Source organism: Pinus tabuliformis, chromosome 5_2 (genome assembly GCF_031772625.1).
Source record: "Pinus tabuliformis cultivar Carrire ecotype Pingquan chromosome 5_2, CPIR1, whole genome shotgun sequence".
Classification (NCBI taxonomy): domain Eukaryota; kingdom Viridiplantae; phylum Streptophyta; class Pinopsida; order Pinales; family Pinaceae; genus Pinus; species Pinus tabuliformis.
Window position 1 is genome coordinate 249500607 of NC_142306.1, and position 23751 is coordinate 249524357.

Genomic DNA, 23751 nt, shown 5'->3' on the forward strand with positions numbered 1-23751 from the left:
CAAGCCATAGTTCGCCCTCCGACAACTCGGCCAGACAAGAAATCGAGGATGCTCCAATTATCTCTTCAACTCACTCCCCAAGACACGTCATGGCTCCTGCTTCCCTAGAGTCCATGCAGAGCAGCTCCAAAATATACAAATCAATATGGACATTCTCAGGGACAAGAAGTACGAAGACTGCAACGAAATTGTGGCCTATCTCAATGATATCCAATACAGTGAAAATGAAATTCTTGAACAATTGGATAGCCTTCGTCACAGCGATCGTCGCACAAATGATCACCTTCGCAACTTGGAAGCGCAGTTGGAACACATTGATTTACATATGCATAATCGTGTTGGTGATTTTGCAGCTCCCTGAACTAACCCTGCCCCCCCATCCCCCTCCTTGATATGTTGCTGTCAATTCTAATTTCCTTTTTGTTTCCTCCTCGTATGTTATTGCTACAATGCCTCCCGAAAATAATGGTTGTAAAATGTCTTCTATGGTATCCTCTAGTTCCCAATCTCAACAAGTTCGGTTGGAATGAGAGAAAGGGGATTGTTGGGATTGATTTTGTAAGCTATGATTTCCTGAAAATCTAATGAAAGTTTTTTGAATGACAAAAAGAAAAAAATAGACACATTATCAACGTAATCATAATTTTATGGCTGAAATAATTTATAAAAATAAAAATGTAAGTATGGTTGAATGTGTCTCTCTTCTTTTGAATTTCAAAGGTTGATATTAAAATTTTAATTTCAATGGTAGTGATTATCAAGAGTACAATTTCAGAAATAACTAACAATTTGATCACTAAAAAACGAGCCACTAACAGTACCTTCATTTTGAGAGTTGATTTTAAGGTTTTGGTCATAAAAGTACTAATTGCAAGTTTGGAGGCTTCAAAAGTTGTAGTTTAACCTTGAAAATAAAGAATGAGTTTGCTAGCACCACTTTTCAATGTTTGGATTGATTTTAATGTTTTTGTCAACAACATTATGACATTGTTAAAACCATAGTTGCAAAAGGTGATAAATTTAACCCCAAAAAATAAAATCCAAAACCAAAAAGTAAATACCAATAACACCGTTTTTCAAAATAGAGTCAAATTGACCACTAAATCCAACCTACTGAAAAATTAAATAAATAAATTCTAAAGGGTCTTCATCAAGTTGCTAATTATGATTTTAAAATTCTAACCACCCTTAATTCATTAAAAGCGATGACCTCTCAATAAGGCCCTAATCACCATGGTTGAATCTCCAATAACAATGATGTCACAAAAAAATTGATCCAAAAGTACCAAATAACAATGATGTTACACACTTGATCCAAAAGTACCAAATAATAATGATGTCACACACTTGATCCAAAATTACCATAACCCCTTGTAACACTACCAAAATCCACTTCCTTATTTGTAGTAAGGACTCCTCACACAAGTCTTAATTCAAAATCCTTTAGGTACAAAAACTCTAGCCATATTTAAGGATTGATGTGACCAAGACCAAGTGTGATCCCCAGCCAAAGGGCTGGTCCTACATATCATAAACATTTCTAAAAAACAAAAACAAAAACAAAAACCAAAAATTGTTCACCTGACTATAAATTAAATTAAACTTCTGATACTTCTTAAGAAATCATAAACAAACTAAAAAAACAAAAACAAAAACAAAAAAACCAAAAATTGTTCACCTGACCATAAATTAAATTCAACTTTTGATACTTCTTAAGATTTTTCGATCTGTTATTTCCCTGTACCCACTCTTACCATCTTACCATGTCATTAGCCCTACAAATCCATATGACACTATTCTGAAATTTAACGTATACCCACTCTTACCACGTCATTAGCGCTACAATCCATATAAGATTATTTTGAAATTTAATGGTGGTTCAAATAAAGAAATTCACATTTCAAACCTTTGAAAAACCCTACGCTCATTAAGAAGTTTGGAATTGGGAATGTCCCCAGTTCACCATTGCCCAACATATATTTACCATCTGCTTCCACACAAAGTTGTTCGATGGTCATTTTCAAGGACTCCAACTTCTATGTTACAAAAGCTAACAGATTCCCTTGACGCCAATCATTCTAAACAGTTTTGTAAACCTCAATATTTCTTGGAACAAATGATGCACTAACCACCTACATATTTTTTATTTGGCAATCATCTACACATGCCCAGTAGCAGTGTTTCTGTGAATATATTTTACATACCCATCAAAACAAACTTTGTGGTTATAAAATTTCTCATAAAACAGTCAGATAGTCGTACTAAAACATGAGAACTCTGGGGATCTGTACCTCTGACCAAAAAAACGAATCAAACACAAGATTTAATCCTCATAAAGAATCAAACACAACATTTAATCCTTATAGTCTTTGCAAGTAGTATATATTTATGCCATTAAAGCTTGCAACGCAGAAACATATGCGAAAACAAACGGAATACTAGCCTTATCTGCATGACCATCTAGAAAATTAAATAGCAAAGTGAGCAGAAAATACAACATTATCACAGGCAAACTCATTAAGCTACATATTGGCACTGAACCAATCTACAGCCCAGGTTGAGGAAAATCTCCATTTGTGATGTGTGTTCAACATCTAACGCTAATAAAATAAAATTTTATATTTCAAGAACAATGTAAATTATATATATATATATATATATATATATATATTCCAATGGGTTAGTTCACCAGCCAAGACTGAGGGAGGTCTCAATTTGTGATGTGTATTCCACATCTAATGCTAGGAGACTAATTCAGCCAGTTGACACCAAGGTTGATGGGCATTTAGCTAGCCCACGCAAGCAGTTGCCCAGTTCAAAACCCTCTGGGTGAAGTGCACTATGTACACTAACGGCTTTACTGGGAACGACATTCACAAATGTGGGGAAGCATCCCTTTGGTTTCCCCAAGAATATCAAAAAATAAAAAGAAAAACAGCCGACGTTAATTTCTTTAAATAAATTACGATAAAATAAAACAAATAAATAAACTGGTAGGAAAACATCTAAAGCTCTGAGATAAAAGGTTTGCACCAGGGACATGGTTAAAGATGGATCTATGCCAGTTCAAAATCAGGGGGGACATTATAAAAAAAATTACAATGCATAAGGCTTAAGCATAATGAACAATGTTAAGTTAGTTAAATTGCATCATCTTTTAAAGTTGAAAACCTTTTTTTTAAAAGCAGTGCCTTTTGTATATGTGCTTTCTTCAACCCGTGTGAGGCAGCGGAAGATAAACTATACCACTTTGTCACTTGATTTCATGGAATTGATGTAGTAAAAACCAATATAAATTTGATAATCAATATTAAAAAAACTGATAGAAAAATAGTAGAAAAGCACTATAGAAGCCTCTTAAACCGAGGGGCCTCACCAAATTTCACGACTCTCAGAACCTTTGATATTCAGAATCTAAATTCCAACAAATACCAGTCTACCATATGACCTAAAAGCCAAACATCATGGCGTTCCCACTAACATCAACAGCAGCATGCTGATTTTATTGCCAAATTACAATTTCTGACCATTTCATCAAAGTAACAAGAAAGAACTCTCCTTGGCAGTTAACCAAACATGGCATGCTATTTTGTGACAAACTGCACATGCTAATAGAATCTCATAAAATTTACAGAGGCTGAGATGGGGGCATTAATAGAGATGATAATCTCCACCTTGTCCCACATGTACGCAAGATGCTCATTCTTCACCAAAATGGCAAAACTGTACATAAACTCTGCACTGTTTATGGATCAATATGTATTGCATGCAAAAACCTTCCTAACAACAAACATCAAATAGAACACCCTAAATAACCCACCACTGGCCCAAAAGGATATAAATTGCCTTTGAAAGTTGGATTATCTTAAAAGAGGATTATTGTTACTGATAAAGCACCAAAACTTCAAAGGAAGCAGCCCCCAGTACTGACCTTCACATGTATGGTTACTTGCTTCTTGCCATATCAGTCTGAAGACTCTGGCTCAACATTCTTCAACTGGTTCCGTTCAGAGAAAATTATATAGGAATAAAATAGTAGTATTGCAGCACTGCAAACAGCCAAGGCAATTTCTTGCATGAGCCTCCAAGGCCAACAAAATGAATCAAATAATAAAAACACTAAAAGAAAATGCAGACTGGAAGTCAAATGGACCGTATGATCCAATCTAGAGCCCAGAATTACAAAAAACATGGTACACAAGCACAAGGTACTTAAACGAAGAATAGATAATGGCACCATACTGCAAGATCTCTATGCACCCAAAAATAATAAAAAAACAAAAAGAACATTTGAGCATCAAATAAACTAACATTTTGTATTATGTTACTGGATCTCTTCTCCTGCCTTCCTTGATAAACATGTACTGCATTTGAGTCCTTCTGGGATATGTCTTGGATCCCTCGTGGACAATAAAGGATACAACATCGTTATGTATGGGACCCATACACAATAGGTCTTGGATGGATTCCCATATCATATCAAACTCAAACAGTAAACAAACACCGAAACATAAACAAACCAACATTCACAACAATTTTAATTATACAACTAAATCCATCATTATACTTCTTTGTGGCATATAATGCCACACATCAACTAGAGCTCCCTTTGTGTTAGGGTGTTTATCATGTACATGCATGTCTATTACTGGCCTGCTGTCTGAACTAATATAAGTAACAATTTTGGCAAGCTTTAATGTCTCTCGTTGACCATTGTTTCACTATCATTTGACAACCTTACAAGTAATGCAAATTAAAACTACATAAAGGCTCCTGCATGAGAATCCAGGATTAAGTGTTGATTTTTGTAGCTCTGGTCAGTCTTCATGATTATTATTTATCCCTCCAAATATATATGTAATATTAAAGTCAAGACATGTTCTTCATGTCATTTTAAAAAGAAAGAATTTGACTTTTTAAATTTGAGTTTTTGGCTCCAAGAATGTCAAGTCGGCCCTCCAAAAGATCAAGTAGGCCTGACCCTTCGAACACACCACTCTGGGTTCATCCAATCACTATATATCCATTAGAGTTCATCAATTGGGAGGCAATTCAGATTACTTCTGTTCAAGCGAAGGTTCACTTCTATTAAAGCATAGGAGGAGAAAGACAAGGGCAGATTGAGTTTAAAGGGCAAGTTGAGAATATGGTCAGACCTAATTTCTGAAGCAGCAGCAGACCGATATCTGAGGCAGCGGGCCAAAATTTCAGGGGGTGAAATTTCAGGAGGCCAAATTTGTCTCTGGTTGACCAGGTGTGACCTATGTATGTATATTGTCAGTCTGATTTTGCTTTTGACTGGAAGATCAGATTGTATTTCTTGTTGCATTCAATAACTTCTCTAAAGAAAATGTTGCTGGGTCTTCCCAGGGTAAAATTTCGTGTCTCATGTATTTGGCTGTCTCTATATGATCCTACTAGCATTTTTGGTTCTACTGTTGAGATCTTTTGTCTTCTGTGTAACTGCTTTATGATGAATGTGAACATAAAAAAGATTAACATAAGAAATCATAAGAATCAATTATCAGATTAGAAGATCTTTGGAAATCAACATGGTTTCAGAGCTGGTTGGAAGAGCAGCCTTATAGGTGCAGCCAAGAAAAGCCCTAATATGAATCCTGTAACCCTAGCTCAAAAAATCTCAAGACAGCTGAAGTCAAATCATGGTTCTGAGGATTGGGATCTTATTCTTTTAAGCGTCAAATTCTGTTGAGGAACGAAAAGCCTCATTCTCGTTGCAAAGGCCGAAAGGCCTCAGGGCTGATCTCAGGAAGGCCGAAAAGGCCTCAAGTCTACTAATAGAAGACCGAGAGGCCTCAGAGATGACCTCAGAAGATCCAAAGTGTCTCAGATCAAAATACTTCAGTCAGTGGAAAAGCCAGCAGAATTGTCTTTTGTGCATGAGGTCTACTAAAATCTGTTTGCAAAAAGTGGTTTGTAACCCTTTGATTATGGAAGGCACTGTACATTCAGGTCAAGGAAAGGAGCCCCTCTTAAAAAGGGATTTGACTGCTGTTTCATGGTTAATAAAGTTCATTTCATGTATCACAAACAACATATGTAATCAAGGACTCTGTTGCTACACAGCAAAAGAAGTATGCTAAAATCTGCTTGGAAGGTGTCAAGAAGCATGATCCTTAAATTATGAAGCAGCACCCAGATTTATGCCAAATCTTGTAGAGTGACAAGTTCAAAGTATTCTCTATACCTGTGAAGGACCGTTTCAAGTATTATGCAGAGCTTGACAGAGCATACCTTGTTTGACTGGTGACATTTACTTAATATTAACCAAGTAGTCATGAAAGATCAGTGTTACCACTCATAGGGCCGGCCCCAAGAAAAGATAAGCCATGCTAATTGGAGGGTGGACCAATATACAGAAGATGCCTTGCATTGCACTATTGAGATTATGATTGTATTCGGTGCCATTACTTATATGGCAGAGATTTTTAGATATATGATAGGGATATTTATAAGTTTACAATAAAGATGAGACTGAGTTCTACATCAAGTCTGAAAATCTAAGTTTTCTTGTAAAGGCCAAGTCATTTTGCTATTGTGATTTTATTTGTTGGAGGAAGAAGAACTCCACAGCAAAAGTATGTTGATTACAAAATACACCTTTACAGAAATCTCTTGGCGAGCCTGAAGAGTGACATGCCGAACATGAACAGTGTCATGATTAAGGGTCAATCCTGTATAAAAGTAGCCTCTGTGAAAGCATTGGAAGACAGCCTGAAATCATAAGGCATTAATTAAGATCACCATTCTGAGCCAGAGGAAGCTCATCTTTAGTTCCTAATTCTCCGACAAACCCTACAATTGTTTGAAGAAGGAAAAGCTTAGAATATTGGCTATAGACTTGTTAAATCTGAAACAAACCTATTGATATCATTTATTGAGACAGAATGGGATACACTTGTTTCAAGTGTCATTGACTGACAAGACATATTGATGATCTAATTCAGGCCAATGATCTAAATTTGAAAGCAAAAGAATTCATGTTTATCACTGTGCTATGCTGATCATGCACAGAAGCAGAATTCAGTTAATTTGGTTTACTAGAGGCTGAGAGTAATAATTTGTGAACAAATCCTGTGGACATAATTTGCTAAACGACTCTGAAGGAAGTCTGGACCATACTCACGTCACCTGAAGACTGTTCTTGATGGAGCAAGGTCTCTTATAAGATACTAAAAAGAACATTGAAATGTAACTCCCTCCTTGAAGATTTGTATCTATGAATCACATGCTATATTTGTCCTTAATGATAGTTGGAGGATGTTGTTCGAAAGGGACAGAGTACAAGTCCTACAAAAATTATAATACTTTTCCTTGGTATCAAGATGGAACATCCTTGGGCTTGATTGTTTGATGACATGATGCATTTCAGATGCTAAGGCATGGGGACTCTATGGTTTTGGACATTTAAAAGAAAAATTTACATATGTCTGCTGGACTTGCAGAAGGTGTAAATGAGAAATTGTAAATCTAGGGTTTGTAAACCCTAGAAGACTTGAAATCTTGGATGCAAACACCCTAGCATTTGTGGATAAAACCCTAGAGCTGGACCTAGTTCAATGTTTCCATTGAAATAAGAAAATATGACATCATGTTGACCAGTGTTGATAATATTGTTCTCAGCAAAATATCGGCAAGGGTCCTCGGCAATATTGGCGAAAATATCGGAAAATATCTGCAAACATAAAAATTGCATAAAATATTCATTTTTTCATATTTTTAAACATATAAAGCTACAACGATATTTAGCCGAGATTTTCAAAATATCGTGATGTTTAGCCGGGATTTTCAAAATATTGCAATATTTTCAAAGCCAGATATATTGCAATATTTACCTGCCGAAATATCATTTACCTGCAAATCACGCAACATTCATGATATTTCGCAAAATATGACTGATATTATCAAACACTATTGCTAATAATGAGGATAAGGTTGACAAACTTGCAAGATGGATGCAATAAGGCTAAGATGAAGAGGGAGTTGACATTTCCCTATAATCCTCAAAAGATAAGTACTTTGTATCTCTCTTCCTTGATTATTATTGCTTTATTCTTAGTTAACCTCTTGTCTTTATTTCCTTTTGCTAAGGTTATAATCATTTCTTCCATGACCTCCAAGTGAGGGTTATAGGTACATCGTAAAGGTTATCAAGGCTTTGGCAGCAGATGGAATCATTGGGAAGAATGAAGCAAAGTTTACGACAAGAGGATTCTCCCAAAGTGATTTGTGTTCAAGAGGGAGAAATTGTACTAACATCTAGAACCATGTCTGATGACCGGAAGAGCTCCTAGTTCAGAGGGAGCAGGCAGGCCAGCAAGTTTGAAGGATGCCATAATGAAGACTATGTCGAGATTTGAGGAAAGTCAATGGTGAATTCCAAGTGGATCTACAAGTATGCAGTAGATGGCAACATAGATAAGTACAATCTTACAAAGAAAGATTCAAGGATTCTTCCAAAAAGAAGGAGAAAACTATGACAAGACATTTGCTCCAATTGTCATGTACACCTCTGTTAGAACTATTATTATTGCTTTGAAAATTTCACCAGGTGGATGCAAAGATCGCTTTCCTCAATGGAGTAATTGAGGAAGAAGAAGTGTACATAGAGCTACCTCGCAGCTTTTAAGTACATGAGAAGAAGTCTCATCATTGCAGTCTAAAGAAGGCTTTATATGGATCTTGGGCATGTTATTCTCAGTTTGATGGAACTCTGATGAGTCATGGTTGATCTTGTTATGATTTGTTTCTGACAGGACAGAAGGACTCACATGACAAAGTGAGCAGATGTGGCAGGAGGATTTGCTTCCCTAATAGAGGGAGTTGTCACGCCCTACTTCAGTGGCAAAGAGGGTTGACCTCTCAGTTCAAGATGAAGGATTTTTGTTGGATACTTCTTAGAACTAAAAGTATGGCAGAAGCCGGAGGGAGCAGCCAAGATTACCACAACAAAAATCTGTTTCAGTGTCAGAGGAAGCACCCAGTCAAGGTGACCAAAAAGTAATTGTGTCACAACATACGTTGAGGTACCTGCATGGTACAATTAGAGGTGAATTGAGAGGTACAACTACATAGATATATACAAATGAAAATTGGGTACAGAGTGTTGAAAACGGGAAGAGTACATCAGGATGACAATTAAGTTTGTATTCTGCTTGGGCATGAAGCAGACATATGGCACTTAAGACTACAGAGGCTAGGTCTATTGGAGCTAGTTTGGCGAGTTATGAAATAGTGTGGCTTCAGTAACTACTCACAAGATTTTTGATCAGGTGCACAAGACGACCATGGTGACAGGTTGAAGCACATTGAGATCAAGTACCAAGACATGGTACAAAGCGAGCAGTGAAGCTCTAATGCATTTCTACAATCGAGCAAGTCTTTGACATTCTCACAAAGCCTCTGTCCCAAGGAGAAGTTTGTATACTTCAGATTCAACCTTGAGAAGTTTGTATACGTTAAGGACAAGCTAGAGTGGTTGAGAATGTTTTCCTCTGTTAGAGGAAGTGTTGATGTTGTTGCATCAAGGGCATACATTCTCCCTAGGTCAAAATTTAAACAGATCAAAGAATTTACTAGGGGCCACAAAATGTGGTTAGGGTGAATGGCCCAGAGAGCATCAAGGCACAGAGTGATCCCCAAGTGGGCGAGTGAGTGCCTCTAGCATCGGGCAAGAGAGTTACCATTCAATAAGCATGCAGGAATGGCAATATCATAAGGTTTCACCATAGGTCCAGGTGTTGACCATGTTCCAACTGACGACTTGGATAATTGGTGAATGGCTCCAAGTGACAACTTGTTGAGCACGACGCTAATGCAAGATGCTTTCACAGTTAGTGGATAGATACATCAACATAGCTAGCTCATTCGACCTTTTCCTAGAGAAATTTTTCAACAAGAGAACATCTAATGAAATCATTATTAATACCTCTCTAACTAAGAGGGAGTGTTGATTTTTGTAGCTACGGTTGTGTTGAAAAATCTATAGGGCAGTAGTTAGGATGATTTCTCTTTTCTTCGTAACTGCTTGTGATATCTTTTTACTTTTCCTTACTCATTAGCTTCTCTTATTATTATGTTTGTTCTTATCATCAAACAACTACCAAAACAAGAAGAAAACTAGTAGACAAGAACACAAGATATAGACTACAAACTAGGGCCAAAACCTCTTCCCTTCTTATAGATTCTTCAATTGTCGAATTCCAAGACTTCTAGACCGAGACCAAGACCCTTCCAAGACCAAGTCCGACCTTCCTGATGATGTGCTTCCTCTATCCAAGTCAAACCCAGTCAAATCTCTTCCAACAGGACAACTTCGACCCCCAATTTCAGAATTTCAGCCTCCACTGCAAGTATGAAATTTTTGGCCCCTATAACTACTACTACTTCCACACATGTGAGAGAAATTTATCCTTCCAAGGCCTTCCAACAACTTCGCTTGGCTTGCTTCCTTGTCTAGAGCTAGAAGGTGACTTATTAGTCTCTTCTTCCAGCGATTTTGACCTTGATGTAACGATTATCTGATGTAATGAGCAAGGCTTAGTTGGAATTTCTTTGCACTTAACAAAAAGTCTTTGAGGTTCAATTCCAAGTGTCTCTTGCTTGCTGATCTATGGTATGTGCTGGATGATTTATGGATATGCTTTTAATTATTTTAACATTGATCATATTTCAATTGCCAATAATAGGAACATTTATTAGCATAGGTATCTTGCTTTAGTGTTAGGCTAGAGTAAACACTCCAAGTTTAGTAGATCTAGCAAGTATCTCCAGTTCTCTAGATTTCTTGTGTGAATTGAACCCCTTTTGTTTAATAATCTATCATTTAAAGTGCATTGAGTTACAAGTTGCTCCAACGCTTGGCTTCCAAGTTCACAGACTGCGAGGGGATCACACCCTTGTTTGGCTCCTAGTCTTAATCCAACGAAAATTTTATGCAAGAGGACTTTGCAAAAATTAAACAAGAATATATATAAAACCAACAAGGGAAAATAAAAACAAAGAACAAAAAAAAAAATCTCATTATCTTCAAATTTATTTACTTGTGCCATAAAATTTTAATATGCTAATGAGAACAAAGTTTATTTTGTAAATATTTGTAAAATTATTTTTCCACTAACCCTTGTATTTTTAAATACTAACCTTTTATTTTTGTATAGCTATTGGGGTTTTGGGGTTTTTTTGTACATATTGGGTTCTTGGCACTCTATTTCTCACTTTTGCAGGTGTTGTCTCAAGGGATTGAAGCAAAAATCCATTTTGGAGAGGTCAAATAGCTTAAAGAAGGAGGTCGCAATCCTTGGTAGAGGTTTTCATCATTTTTTGGGTTTGTTGCAAGGGTGTCGTGGCCTATTTTGGCTAGTTTTCTAGGTGACCACAACCCTATTGGGGCCTAATTCCCTAAGTTGAAACCCTTGGTGGGCCTTTTACCCTAGCGCCAGCCCTTGTGAGGGCTTACTTTGCTAGTTGTAGCCCTAGGAAGGGCCTTCCCTCCTTGTCATAGGCCTTAGAGGCCTCTTCCTTGGCAATTGCAGCCCTTAGAAGGCTTGAAACCCTTGGCAGCAAGCCTATTTGGCCCTTTAACCCTAGCCGTGGGCTTATTAGGCTTTGGTTTCACTAGCTGCAATCATTTTTGGGCTTATTTGTGGCTTTGACACTTGATTTGACACTAATACTTTGTGTTTTTTGGCTTGTGGTAAGTTTACAAAGGGGTTGAAGTGATTTACAAATCAATTTTTCCATTGTCTTTCAAGCTAACAATTTGTTTTGCAAACCTATCACTGGTTGGGGAAGCATCTCAAGGGTTTGGAGTCTCATTTGTTCATAAATTAGCCCTAGAAGCCCTAATCTCTATCATAAGAGGGTTGATCCATCATTATCAAGCTAATACTTGTGTTGCAGGTGTTTGAAAGAATTCTAGTGCATACAAGAAGCCCATCTCTCCATCAAGCAAGGCCTCTAGGCCTAGCGTTTTCTCTCTTGCCCCTATCTCCCCTCACTGTTTTTTCATAACCAGATCTGAATCATTCTTATAATAGATGCATAAATCTGATCTAATCACACTAAACAAGCCTAAAAACATTTTCACTTGGTTTAATCATTGCACATTAACCTAATAAGGCTAATCAACTCATGTGTTTATCTCTGTGCCTCTTCTAAGTGAATTTGTAAGTCTGATATAATTTTTCTAAGTTTTGATATAAACATTTTGAAGTCTGATATACATTTGTAGCAGTGGTAAAAGAACACCTAAGGAGGCTCTAAAATCATAATAATTCATCTCTAGCCTTAGAGGGCTTTATCTCCTAGAAGCCCTAATCTCTATCATAAGAGGGTTGATCCATCATTATCAAGCTAATACTTGTGTTGCAGGTGTTTGAAAGAATTCTAGTGCATACAAGAAGCCCATCTCTCCATCAAGCAAGGCCTCTAGGCCTTGCGTTTTCTCTCTTGCCCCTATCTCCCCTCACTGTTTTTTCATAACCAGATCTGAATCATTCTTATAATAGATGCATAAATCTGATCTAATCACACTAAACAAGCCTCAAAACATTTTCACTTGATTTAATCATTGCACATTAACCTAATAAGGCTAATCAACTCATGTGTTTATCTCTTGTGCCTCTTCTAAGTGAATTTGTAAGTCTGATATAATTTTTCTATGTTTTGATATAAACATTTTGAAGTCTGATATACATTTGCAGCAGTGGTAAAAGAACACCTAAAGAGGCTCTAAAATCATAATAATTCATCTCTAGCCTTAGAGGGCTTTATCTCTCTTGTCTTGGATCATTTGCATCTTATGTTGTGTTGATCTAAGTGGTGAAAGGATCTTTGATTGCATCTCATTCTCATGTTTCATATTGCATCATTTGCATAAAATCATTGTTTGGTTGCATCCTTGATCTCATAATTGCATTTAAGTTTCTTGCATGTCATTGATGGTTAATGTTCTCTAATCATAAAAATCATTGTTGGCTAATAACCTAAGTAACAAGTGAGTTGTGCTCTCAAATTAACTCTCATAACAAGATTGATAATCTTCTAAAGGTGAAGTTAATTGGCATTAACATCGGAAATCTTGTTGTTTGGATGTCATTGTGATAAGAGCATTATCTTGGTTAACTTGTGTATTGTTGACATAACAAGCTTTTTGAGATATCTTGCATACACACATTGTTATTAAAAGAAGTTTGTAATGTTCTAAAGTTGCTCATCGTGGAGTACTATTTATTTTGAAGAAGCATTGATTATACTAATTGTGAGACTATTTCTTGTAATACTTGAGTTTAAATGTGCTAATGTTCTAAATCTAATTGTCTCACATCTTAAGCACTTCTTATTGGCAATCTTGTAATTCTTGTAATTTGTGATCTAAAAGATTAATTTCATCTAATCATCTTGCACTTCATTCTAGGAATAGTGGCGCATTATAAAATAAACCTCCAACCATAAGCTTGGTTGTAAGAAGATAGGACCACCTTTCTCACCCAACCTGCGAAGTTTAGACCCTCATTTGTGGTTAACAGAGCTGACCTTGCAATTCTCTTGCAGATAATCCCTTGTAGGAACAAAGGCACTTGGGTCGCTAAAACCTCACAAAAGGTATCGCTAACGAGGCCATAGCCCCCTTTTTGTGGGCTTATCTGTACAACCTACATTTGAGACTAACTTCAAAACAGTTGAAAGTAAGGACTCACCTAGAATAGGCATTCTAACTAAAATTAACCAAAAGCCTGCATTTCACTTAGTTCTAGGTGTTGCATCTCATATAGGACAGTTTTTCATCCTAGCGGCAATTGTTCATTCGGTAACTTGGAATTTAATCTATATTGTGCAAGTAAATTGACTCCTAAGGCACTCGTCTCACACTTAAAAATCCTAAAATCTAATCAAGTTGTGCTAAATAATTAAAGAAGTCAATTATCCTTAACCAAGTTGCTAGGCCATTCAGTTGTCTCCTGTACTCATCATTTCATCCATAGGGACTACCCCTCTTAGCTACTTTAGGGAGACAGCTTAAACAAAGAGGGCCGGGATCTTAGTGACAGCCCCTGCCCTGAGCGTTCTCGCATTTTGGTGTACAATTTGAGTGACAACACATACCATAGACAATATGCATTTCAAATATTTCCATATTTATGCTAAACTGAACTACTCTACACATGGCAGAAAGCATCCTTTCACTCTGAATGTCTTGGGTCCCTCATTTGAAAGATTTTTAGATGTTTAAAAAATAAATCTTTTTTTATCAACAGAATAAAAATTTGACGGGCACAATCATCTTGATGCATACATTGAAGCTTAATGTCTTTAATGCAGAAAAGTATTTTCCCTTGATTCTTTTCAAATAGAGGAGATGGGTGTAGTTTCTTTACTATAATACCATAGCTATAAGCATAAGGATCACATTACACCTTCGTTGTTAGCTGGTTCTAAATGTGAAGAATCCCAAATTCTGTTTTTGGTTGTTGTAGCATTCAATCTTTGGCTGCACAACAATCTGGAGTACATACTCGGGATATATAGTGAACGTATAACTGATCCATGCCATCTAGAGCATCTAGAATCTTTCTACCAGTATCTGATTAGCTTCGTGTAACTCCATTATCCAAATTTGTGAACCATAAAGTTTAATGTACCACACAATATTATCAAACAAAAACAATCATGGTGGATGTTTTCAATATCAGCTATTTGAGTTGAGATAAAGAGTCCTGGACATTCCCAAATTGAGATAGAAATCTTGGGATATCCCAGATGTTCCATCCCCATTCGGGCCTATCTGAGATGGGAGCATCCGGACATTCCATCCTCATTTGGGCCTACCTGAGATGGTGACGTCCTTATATAGGGTGACACAGCTCAGCAGTATAGGCTCATGCTACTCCGGTTAGAAAAAAATGTGAGAACACTCATGGGATCAAACTTAAGCAAGACTGCTAAGACAAATATTTGGTGATGCGCAATATCTTCCGGTTGAACTGGACCCCTATTGGACCCAAGGGTAAGGAATCAAGTATCTAAATAAGTGATTCAGCTACTATTCTTGGAAACATTAAACTAACAGTGCATAAATGAATTGTCATAAAAAGATGTTTGTGATTTCATTATAAAGGATTGACATAATTAGTGGCAAACAAAAATAAGTGACACAAACTATACATACAGTTTGCCCCAGACAACCTTTTTAATTCACAGAATTGTCGGCACATGTACACATTTGAACATGGAAACCTTTTCAATAAATAAATTAAACCATAAATCAAGCTGAAAATCAGCTAAATCCTTATGTCACGTTAATGTTAATGTAGTAAGGTTGACATCCAAAATCCACGTCCTTGCAGAAGTTGACATCCAAATTCCATGTGTTTGCAGGATCTTGAAGGACAAGACACCATCAGAGGTATTCACTAGTGTGAAGCCAAAACTGAGTCATTTTTGCATCTTTAGTTGTCCAAATTATAACCATGTACCTATTATGAGGGAGATAGTCACAGGGCTTCCATAGTTTAGTATTGAGCATCATGGTATATGTAGAGGGTGCATGCTAGGTAGCATGTTAAGGTTGTTTTTCCAAGGAGCGAGCATAGGTCTATGGGGATTCTATACCTAGTACATTTAGATGTTTGTGGACCAATGTCAATGGCGTCGATAACAGGAAGCACGCACAGTGTTTCATTTATTAATGAATTTTCTTGCAAGACTTGAATCTACTTCTTAAAAACCATGAGGTCTTTAGTAGGTTTTAAGAATTCAAAACTCTAGTTGAAAGCCATATTGGAAGAAGATCAAGCCTTGAGATCAAACAATGTGGGAGAGTATACCTCCAAGGAGTTCAAGGGTTTTGAAAGGGGACAGGAATCAGGAGCGAGCAGACAATTTCGTACAACCCACAACATAATAGGGATGAGGGGCAAGAAGCTCCAAAGGTTGAGCCCAATGTTTTAAAACTCCAACTCCGACTCCGACTTGGCTGAGGGTCGACTCCGACTCCGACTCAGCCGAGGGTCGACTCCGTCGGCTCGATTTCAATGACTCGGTCATTGTAAAAAATACATTAAATATTTACTTTTTTAATAAAAACACATAATTTTAAAGATTTTCATTCATGTTTCTAAACACACGGCATTAGAATATAGATAGAAGACAACATATGATCAAAGTAGGCTCATGAATATATCCATTATATCAAAATGGCACCCAGTGCACTGTCCAATACATACATGATGATGATATAGAGATCAAAACAAAAACACATAACCAAGGAGGCTAGAAATGGCATTATCCTCCAAAATAGATTGTAAGTCATCAAGGAACTAATACAAGGGTCCAAGAGTGTTCCTCACTCCAAGAAAGTCCCAAAGTGCATGTGTACATCTTCAAAAGGTGCATCCTCCACCATGATGTCATCTAGGAGAGACCGTATGTCACCCTTTTCAAGCATGTGAGTGACATGGCACCTTAAGGGTAAGCATTAGCATCAAAGAGAGATGTGCTAGCCCTCCTAAGTCATCTCAATGATAACCATCCTCATCTGTGCTTTGGAAGAAGGCACCATCCACCAAAATAGGGTCAAGGCCAGCTAGGGGGCATCTTCAGTCCATTTGGGCATATCATCAAATAGTCCAACGTCCAAGCTTTTAAGTTTAGTGTTTTAGCATTTGGAGGCTCATCAAGGGGTGTAGCATCACGTGGAATCAACTCAAGGCTCGATGCTCATATTTGGAGGGCCAAGGTTGGGGCCACAAAGTTAGGTTTGCTTTAAGAAAGGGGCAAAGAACCTATTGGAAGGTTTTGAAGAAGAATGAAGCTATCCCTTAAGGAATCTCTACTACATATGTGATACCAACTAAACAAACCTCTCAAGATCAAGCGAGATAAACTTATTTAGCGACAAAAAACCATTAAAGTATCATCGTGAAAACCTTGGAGTCCCCTAAAAGCAAAACAAATAAAAAAAAAGTATCGTTGTTTTTTAATTCACGGGCCACTGTCATCCAACCCGGTCGAGTAGGCTCGGACTCGGCCGAGCCAGCTGGGTTATTACCGAGCCATCCAAGTTGTCTGTAATAACCCGGCCGACCAAACCGGTTCACTGGCCAAGTTGACCCAATGAGGCCTTGACTCGGACCAACTCGGCCGAATCGGTTCCGAGCTGGCCGAACCTTAAAACACTAGTTGAGCCAATGTTGCCAGTGATTTACAGGGAAATAATATAGCCTTCAGGTAAAGAGGGAAAGACAACCTATCATAAGGGCTGCTAAAGACAACATACATGACCAAGACTTGCCAATGATTCTTCCAGCTAAGGCATGTAACACAGTGGTCTTGTAATGTCCCCTATGGATTAATTGTCCAAGGGAGGATGGAATAGCCTATCCATCCCCGTAGGCTATAGTATTTGATAAAGAAGGGAACCCATTATCCAATGTTATGGGGCAACATTGGGTAAATTTTGGGGTAGTTGGGGCAAAAAACCCAATTGGGGGTCCCACATGAATCCCTCACATTAGATTAAGGAAGAGAAACTACCCATGAAGACTCTATAAATAAAGGAGAGATTCAATCACTTTATCATCATCGAATTGGATTGAATTGTCTCTATTTTCTTTGAGCCTGAGGCTCTGAGGGTTTTAAGACCCCTTTCCCTTGATTAGTTTCGATGGAGTTGATCCCACCCCAGCTAATCCTCTTTTTTTCTCTAAAACGGTTTGGAAAATTCTTTAAGGTATTTTTTGATCTAGCATTCAAGGAGAGAAGTTTTGGAATGTTCTAGGAAAGAAAATTTGATGGGTTTACCTTGTCGAGTAATACACAGAGACATCTATCATCTGGTTGTGGCAAACAAGGATGTACTGTGAAGACGGTCTAAGGCACAATTCTTGTCTGCACATAATAAGGGTTATTTTGTGGCTCTGCTAAGGCAAAATCTGGGTTGCATTACCAAAGGAGGAGCGAAGGCTACAAAGACACTGAGTCAGATCTGCGACCCCCTCATTTCCCTCATCCACTGATGCACTAACCTGAGGCATCCTTCTGCAATTGAAGAGCAAACTTGTTAGGTGTTCTTTGTGATTGAAGAACAATCAGGTTAGGGCACCCCGTTGTGGTTCAAATTTCCCTGTGGCAACCAAACTAGACAAGAAAAAAGGTTTGTTTCACTTCCAGCCAACAAGTGGATGCAGTAAGAGCCATTAACATGATAATTGGTCCACGTAACAAGCAATAGGATAAACTTCAATCGCAAGGAGAGTTTTGTAACAGCGGAGAAGGTTCTGAAAAGTCGCGGCCTAATTCCTTGTAGTTTGTCAAACATTGAATTGATCCAGCAGCAAACGACTTGAAGAACAAATTTGCATTAGACAACAAGTCAAATCAATAAGGCATCACTTGCATAGCAAAGCTCTTAACTGTGTTGTAAGTTGATTGAATTTGATTGGGGACCAATTGTTGATTGTAGATTGTGTTGATTTATAGTGCTAGGGTTAATTTGTCGATTGCAAATATATTGTCAAGATTGATATGGTTAGAGGGTGTAATAGCCCTAGCAAAGTGTACATTGGATTTTTGTAGATCTATTATTCTATGGGTAGTCAACCCTAACTGTGTTGCTAAAAAATCATATTGTTGTTGGAGATATTTACTGTTGTTCGAATCTTTATATTCAATGATACATATTATTTAATGGATGAATGAATGTGCACTACTATTGTGTAATATTTTCTCATTTATTTGGAGAAAACCCTTGTCAAATTTAGAACCCGGGGCAAAAATTACCATAGGAAATTACAAGTCTACATCCAAAGTTGGTGTCCTCGTAAGATCTTGAAGGACAAGACACCAAAGGAGGTATTCACTAGTGCGAATCCAAAGGTGAGTCGTTTTCATATATTTGGCTATCCAAATTATATCCATGTATCGATAGAGAAGAGGAACAAGTTGGAGCCCCATTACTTGAAAGGCTTATTTGAGGGTTACAATAAAAATTCACAGATTTACGAGATCTGTATTCCAGCATAGAGGAAGACAATAGCAAGCCAACATGTAAAGTTTGAGATAGACTTTGCAACCAAGAAGTCCCATGACCCTACTCTAGTGACAAAGGATGAGGAGCAAGAAGCTCCAAAAGTTGAGCCAATGTCAACAATGATCTATAGCAATCTTTAGGTGAACAAGAGAAGACAAGAGCCCCTTCTAATTTTGTCAAGAGACCTCGATCGTTTAACTAGAATTGAGGGATACTTCGAAGCATGTTCAGACTCCTAAGAGCACTTTCAAAGAGAGCAGAGTGTTGTTTTTCCACAATACTAGTGTCTAGGATAGAACCAAACCAAGTATCACAAGTCTACTTTGCACAACGGAATATAAACAACAGTAAATCTACTAGTGCACAAAATATACACAACCATTTACACAAATTATGTACAATAACCCAACTTCGTTATATTAATCCAACTGAATAATACAACAGTCTAGGGCTCCCATACTAGGGATAATGGCCCTCATACATCCACTAATACAAGACAACAACAACTAGGGCTTGGTGTTTGTCGTGATGACCACAAGATACTCTGACCATCTAGTTGATGTAAATCTCCTCATAGCTGCCTTGGTTGTACCATGTGCCCGGTCCTTCAGCGCCCCATATGCAGCGTCTGCCTCTATTAATGCTCCAAGTCCATCTGGCCACCGAATCTCGGTTATCCGATTTGCTCTCTCGTTGATCATTTGTCCATCAACGAATCAATACATCGAGACTTCTATTGAGTTGTTCACATCTTCATTTGTGAACAACTCTAATCTACTCATTGTTGCTCCTCAGCTACTCAGGGACTCCAGCCCACTATAGTCTTCTTGCGCTACTCCAATGAAGACTAACATAAGGCACAAAGGGCTACCACCTATCACTGTAAGATGTCCTTTTCCCACAATGAACACAGGCTAAGTGGGTTTCCCTTCTTTTGTTGTAGATGTTCTTCTCCACAAGGCAAGTCTAGGACTACACAATCACTCCTCTAGCTTCTCAAACCTTGAGCTCAACAATTGCCACTCTAGCAGCTACTGTTGTCCATCATAGTGTTGTGCATCGGGCTCCAACTTGGGCACTATCACGTTGTCCTCCCATAGACCATAAATGACCAATCCATTGTCCACACTTGGTCCACTCTCACGCTGCCCTCCAACATACCACAAGTGACCAATCTTTGTTGTAGCATCTGCACTCTAGTTAGGGCATCTGCCAGCCATGTCATCCCTACCTCTTGGCTGCTACAATCATCAAAATTTGTCCTCTCCTAGGACACCATCCACCTGCATCAAATCAACTCAAAAACACCAACAAACCTACATACCTCATGTCATCAAGGGTTGGTGCAAACTGCTGTAGGTCTGAACTCTGGTTAGGGCTTGTTAGCATGCTGCTACAACCCTCTTTTCATGCCTTCCATAACTCCCTTTAACTGTGGCCTCCCTCCAAAAGGTTCCTCCAACAACTCGATACCTTCTAGCCTTCTAAGCCTCAAAACCTAACCATCTAGCCACCTGTTCACCCAAAACATATCTGTGGCCCTAGTTGAAGCTTCTCGACCCCTTGAACAAGAAAAATAAGCATGTGGCCTAGTTGTAGGTGCTCCTCATCAATGCAGCTTGTTGGAGGAGAGAGTATGCTACCAAAAACAACGCCAACACACCATCCAATCTTCCCTTAATAACAGTAGCAACCTCTTGTAGCTTCTCGGCCCTAAAAGAGAAACAAAGAGACCAAAACAGGCTCTCCTCTTCCACATCTAGCCTTTGCACCAATTCAGTTGCCTCAGAAGTGTTTTGTCTATGAATTGATGCACCTTGGACGATCATTTATGCCTCACACTCCTATCTTCTCTATATTAGAGTCTGGCCACCCCTACACCATGTTCATGAGAGGAAATGCCTCATAGTGTAGGTGACCAAATCTCTTGTGCTAAGCTTGCACAATTAGTCATTGTCATGGATTATGGCTCCATGTTTACTCTAACTACCAAGCAAGTTGTAAAGGACACCCTCTCAGACACCTCTGGCCAAAACACGACCAATATCCTTGTTGTGATCTTTTATCATAACTTATCGATCATCAACTCAATCACACATCTAAGATTTGCCATGGTTGAACGTCAAAGCAAGAACATAGAAGGCATCATCAATATCAAAAGCATTAACTAATGGCATGCAAAATGGCATTAAAACCATCATAGTGACTGGATATATGGCATTGTCACCAAGTTCCACCTGCCCCATGTGTCTTTAACTTTGTTGAATGCCTTCTTTTTAGTGGTCATGTGGTTAGATGCTTCATTGCCCACATAATGCCCAACACCAAAAATGGTGTTAGTGGAAAGGCACAAACCCATGGAGAAGGTTGTCTCAACTTTAGATGCTAACTCATCCACTCTTACAAAAGCTTTCACCCCCCCTCCCCCGCCCCCACTCCTATCTTCTCTATTTTGGAGTCTAGCCACACCTACACCATGTCCATGAGAGGAAATGCCTCATAGTGTAGGTGACCAAATCCCTTGTGCTAAGCTTGCACAATTAGCCATTGTCATGGACTATGGCTCCATGTTTACTCTAACTACCAAGCAAGTTGTAAAGGCCACCCTCTTAGACACCTCTGGCAAAAAAGCAACCAATATCCTTGTTGTGATATTTTATCATAAGTTATCGAACATCAACTCAAACACACATCTAAGATTTGCCATGGTTGAACGTCAAAGCAAGAACATAGAAGGCATCATCAATATTAAAAACAATACTTGATGGCATGCAAAATGGCATTAAAACCATCATAGTGACTAGATATATGGTATTGTCACCAAGTTCCACCTGCCTCATGTGTCTTTAACTTTGTTGAATGCCTTCTTTTTAATGGTCATGTGCTTAGATACTTCATTGCCCACATAATGCCCAACACCAAAAATGGTGTTAGTGGAAAGGCACGAACCCATGGAGAAGGTTGTCTCAACTTTAGATGCCAACTCATCCACTCTTACAAAAGCTTTCACCCCCCCTACAAATTGCTTTCCTTGTCAATGAATACCCTTTCCTTTTTTCTTAGGACACTAAGAAGAATACTGGAAAATCCTTTGACACTTCAAACACATGTCTCAAGTCTTTCTTCTCCTAGTTACAAGACCATGAATCTTCCTTCTTCCCCTTCTACATCTTCCTTTGTGCTCCTTCCTCGCCATTTTCCTCATCTTCCCAAATGAGGACTAGGTTCTAACTCTCCTATACTCTAGCTAAAAGAATCTCTAGTCTCCTAGAGTGAAATCATCCCAAAGCTTCTAAAAGGTAGAAAGCTTCTCTTTAGTACATCCACCACATACAAAAAAGTATCTAGATGAATGGATCCTATTTAGTGCTATAGAAACCAACTCCTCATTAAACATCGTCATCCAAAAAGCAGAATTTTGATCTATCAACTCGATGATATTCATTAGGAAACTAGCCACAATACATGAGCCACTCATGCGAGAGTTGGTGAACTTCTTTTTCAATAACCTCTTTCGTTGGTGATTCTCACTCTAGTATAGGGTGCTCATGGTATCAAACATCTCCTCAACCAATTTCTTCTCTATAATGTGAGGCATTGAATGGTCCTTCACCAAATCCAGAATGCGTTGCCTCACCTTGGCTACCTTGTTATTCTTGGCCAATTTCATGCAATCAATAGAAGTTATCGAAGTCATTTCAACAAAGCCATGTAGAACAACCTCCTCCAATGGTTTATGTAGTCTACACTTCCAAGGTGTAAAGTTGGAAGCACCTCCTAACCTGTCACACCCTCTAAGAACAAGAGTAGTTGATCTGAATTGGATCATTATACAATTTTTCATCCATCTCGATGCTTACAGGGTGGAAAACCCATAGAAATCAGCTTACAAGAGAAATTTTAGCGATGAGCCCCAATTTGGAGAATTGGTGTCATAAACCTTTTGGAGCCCAGTTTGACGCCTTAAATGGTATTTTTTGGGAGGGAAAAACTTTGCTACTTACGCATCGTACCCCTGACACTATTCAACATATAGACCTTCTCAACAATCCAAGAAAGACATCAACTGGAGTTTGGATGCAAAACATATGCCTCCCAGAAGTTGACCTATCATGATTAACCATCATAATTTGAGAGGATGCCACATCATCCATCGTTACTCATGGAAGAGGGATTAGCAACATGGGAATGATGAAAAAGATTCTAGAAAGTTCGAGTTGTGACTCATGAGGGTCGAATGGGTCAAATTTGAACCCTAGTTAGTTATTGGTCTATGTTATAACCAAGCCATTAAGAGGAAACAAGGCTCCATCCTATTTGCTTTCATTTTGTGCTGTAGGGAGGAAAGAAGGTTCCATCCTATTTGCTTGCATTTTGTGTCGTAGGGAGGAAATAGGCTTCCATCCTATTTGCTTGCATTTTGTGTCGTAGTAGACCTAAGTAACTCCTTGTGGATAGAGAGAGAGTCCAACAGAGTGGGGTTGTGTTATATAGCAGCCCACAGGCCACAAGTCTCAAGTAATTCCATAGAAAGTGCCTTCTCCTTTGTATTTGCATCATTTCCATTCAAAGCAATCTCCATTCATTGTTTTCTAGTTTCTGAATTTTATCTATTAAATACATAAGCAAGAAAAAAGCAGTAATAAATAAACCATACATCGAAGAAAATAAACCCTCATACTGTAGATTTCATATTTCAA

At 38.2% G+C, this 23751-nt stretch overlaps 1 protein-coding gene across 6 annotated transcripts in view; it reads right to left on the minus strand.

Annotated features, from left to right (window-relative positions):
* Positions 1-3277: 3277 nt before the first annotated feature.
* LOC149158474 (protein FATTY ACID EXPORT 3, chloroplastic-like) overlaps positions 3278-23751 on the minus strand; it is a 96492-nt gene continuing 76018 nt past the window's right edge. Inside the window, exons 6-7 of one of the 6 annotated variants that reach the window (XM_089436241.1) lie at positions 3932-4049; positions 3278-3723 (exon numbers count right to left, since the gene is read on the minus strand). In XM_089436241.1, coding sequence (XP_089292367.1) covers positions 3965-4049 — 85 coding nt within the window. In that variant the 3' untranslated portion in view covers positions 3278-3723; positions 3932-3964. Of the gene's footprint in view, positions 4050-23751 lie in introns of all 6 variants that reach the window. The other 5 variants (XM_089436238.1, XM_089436240.1, XM_089436239.1 and 2 more) reach the window with 5 other exon arrangements.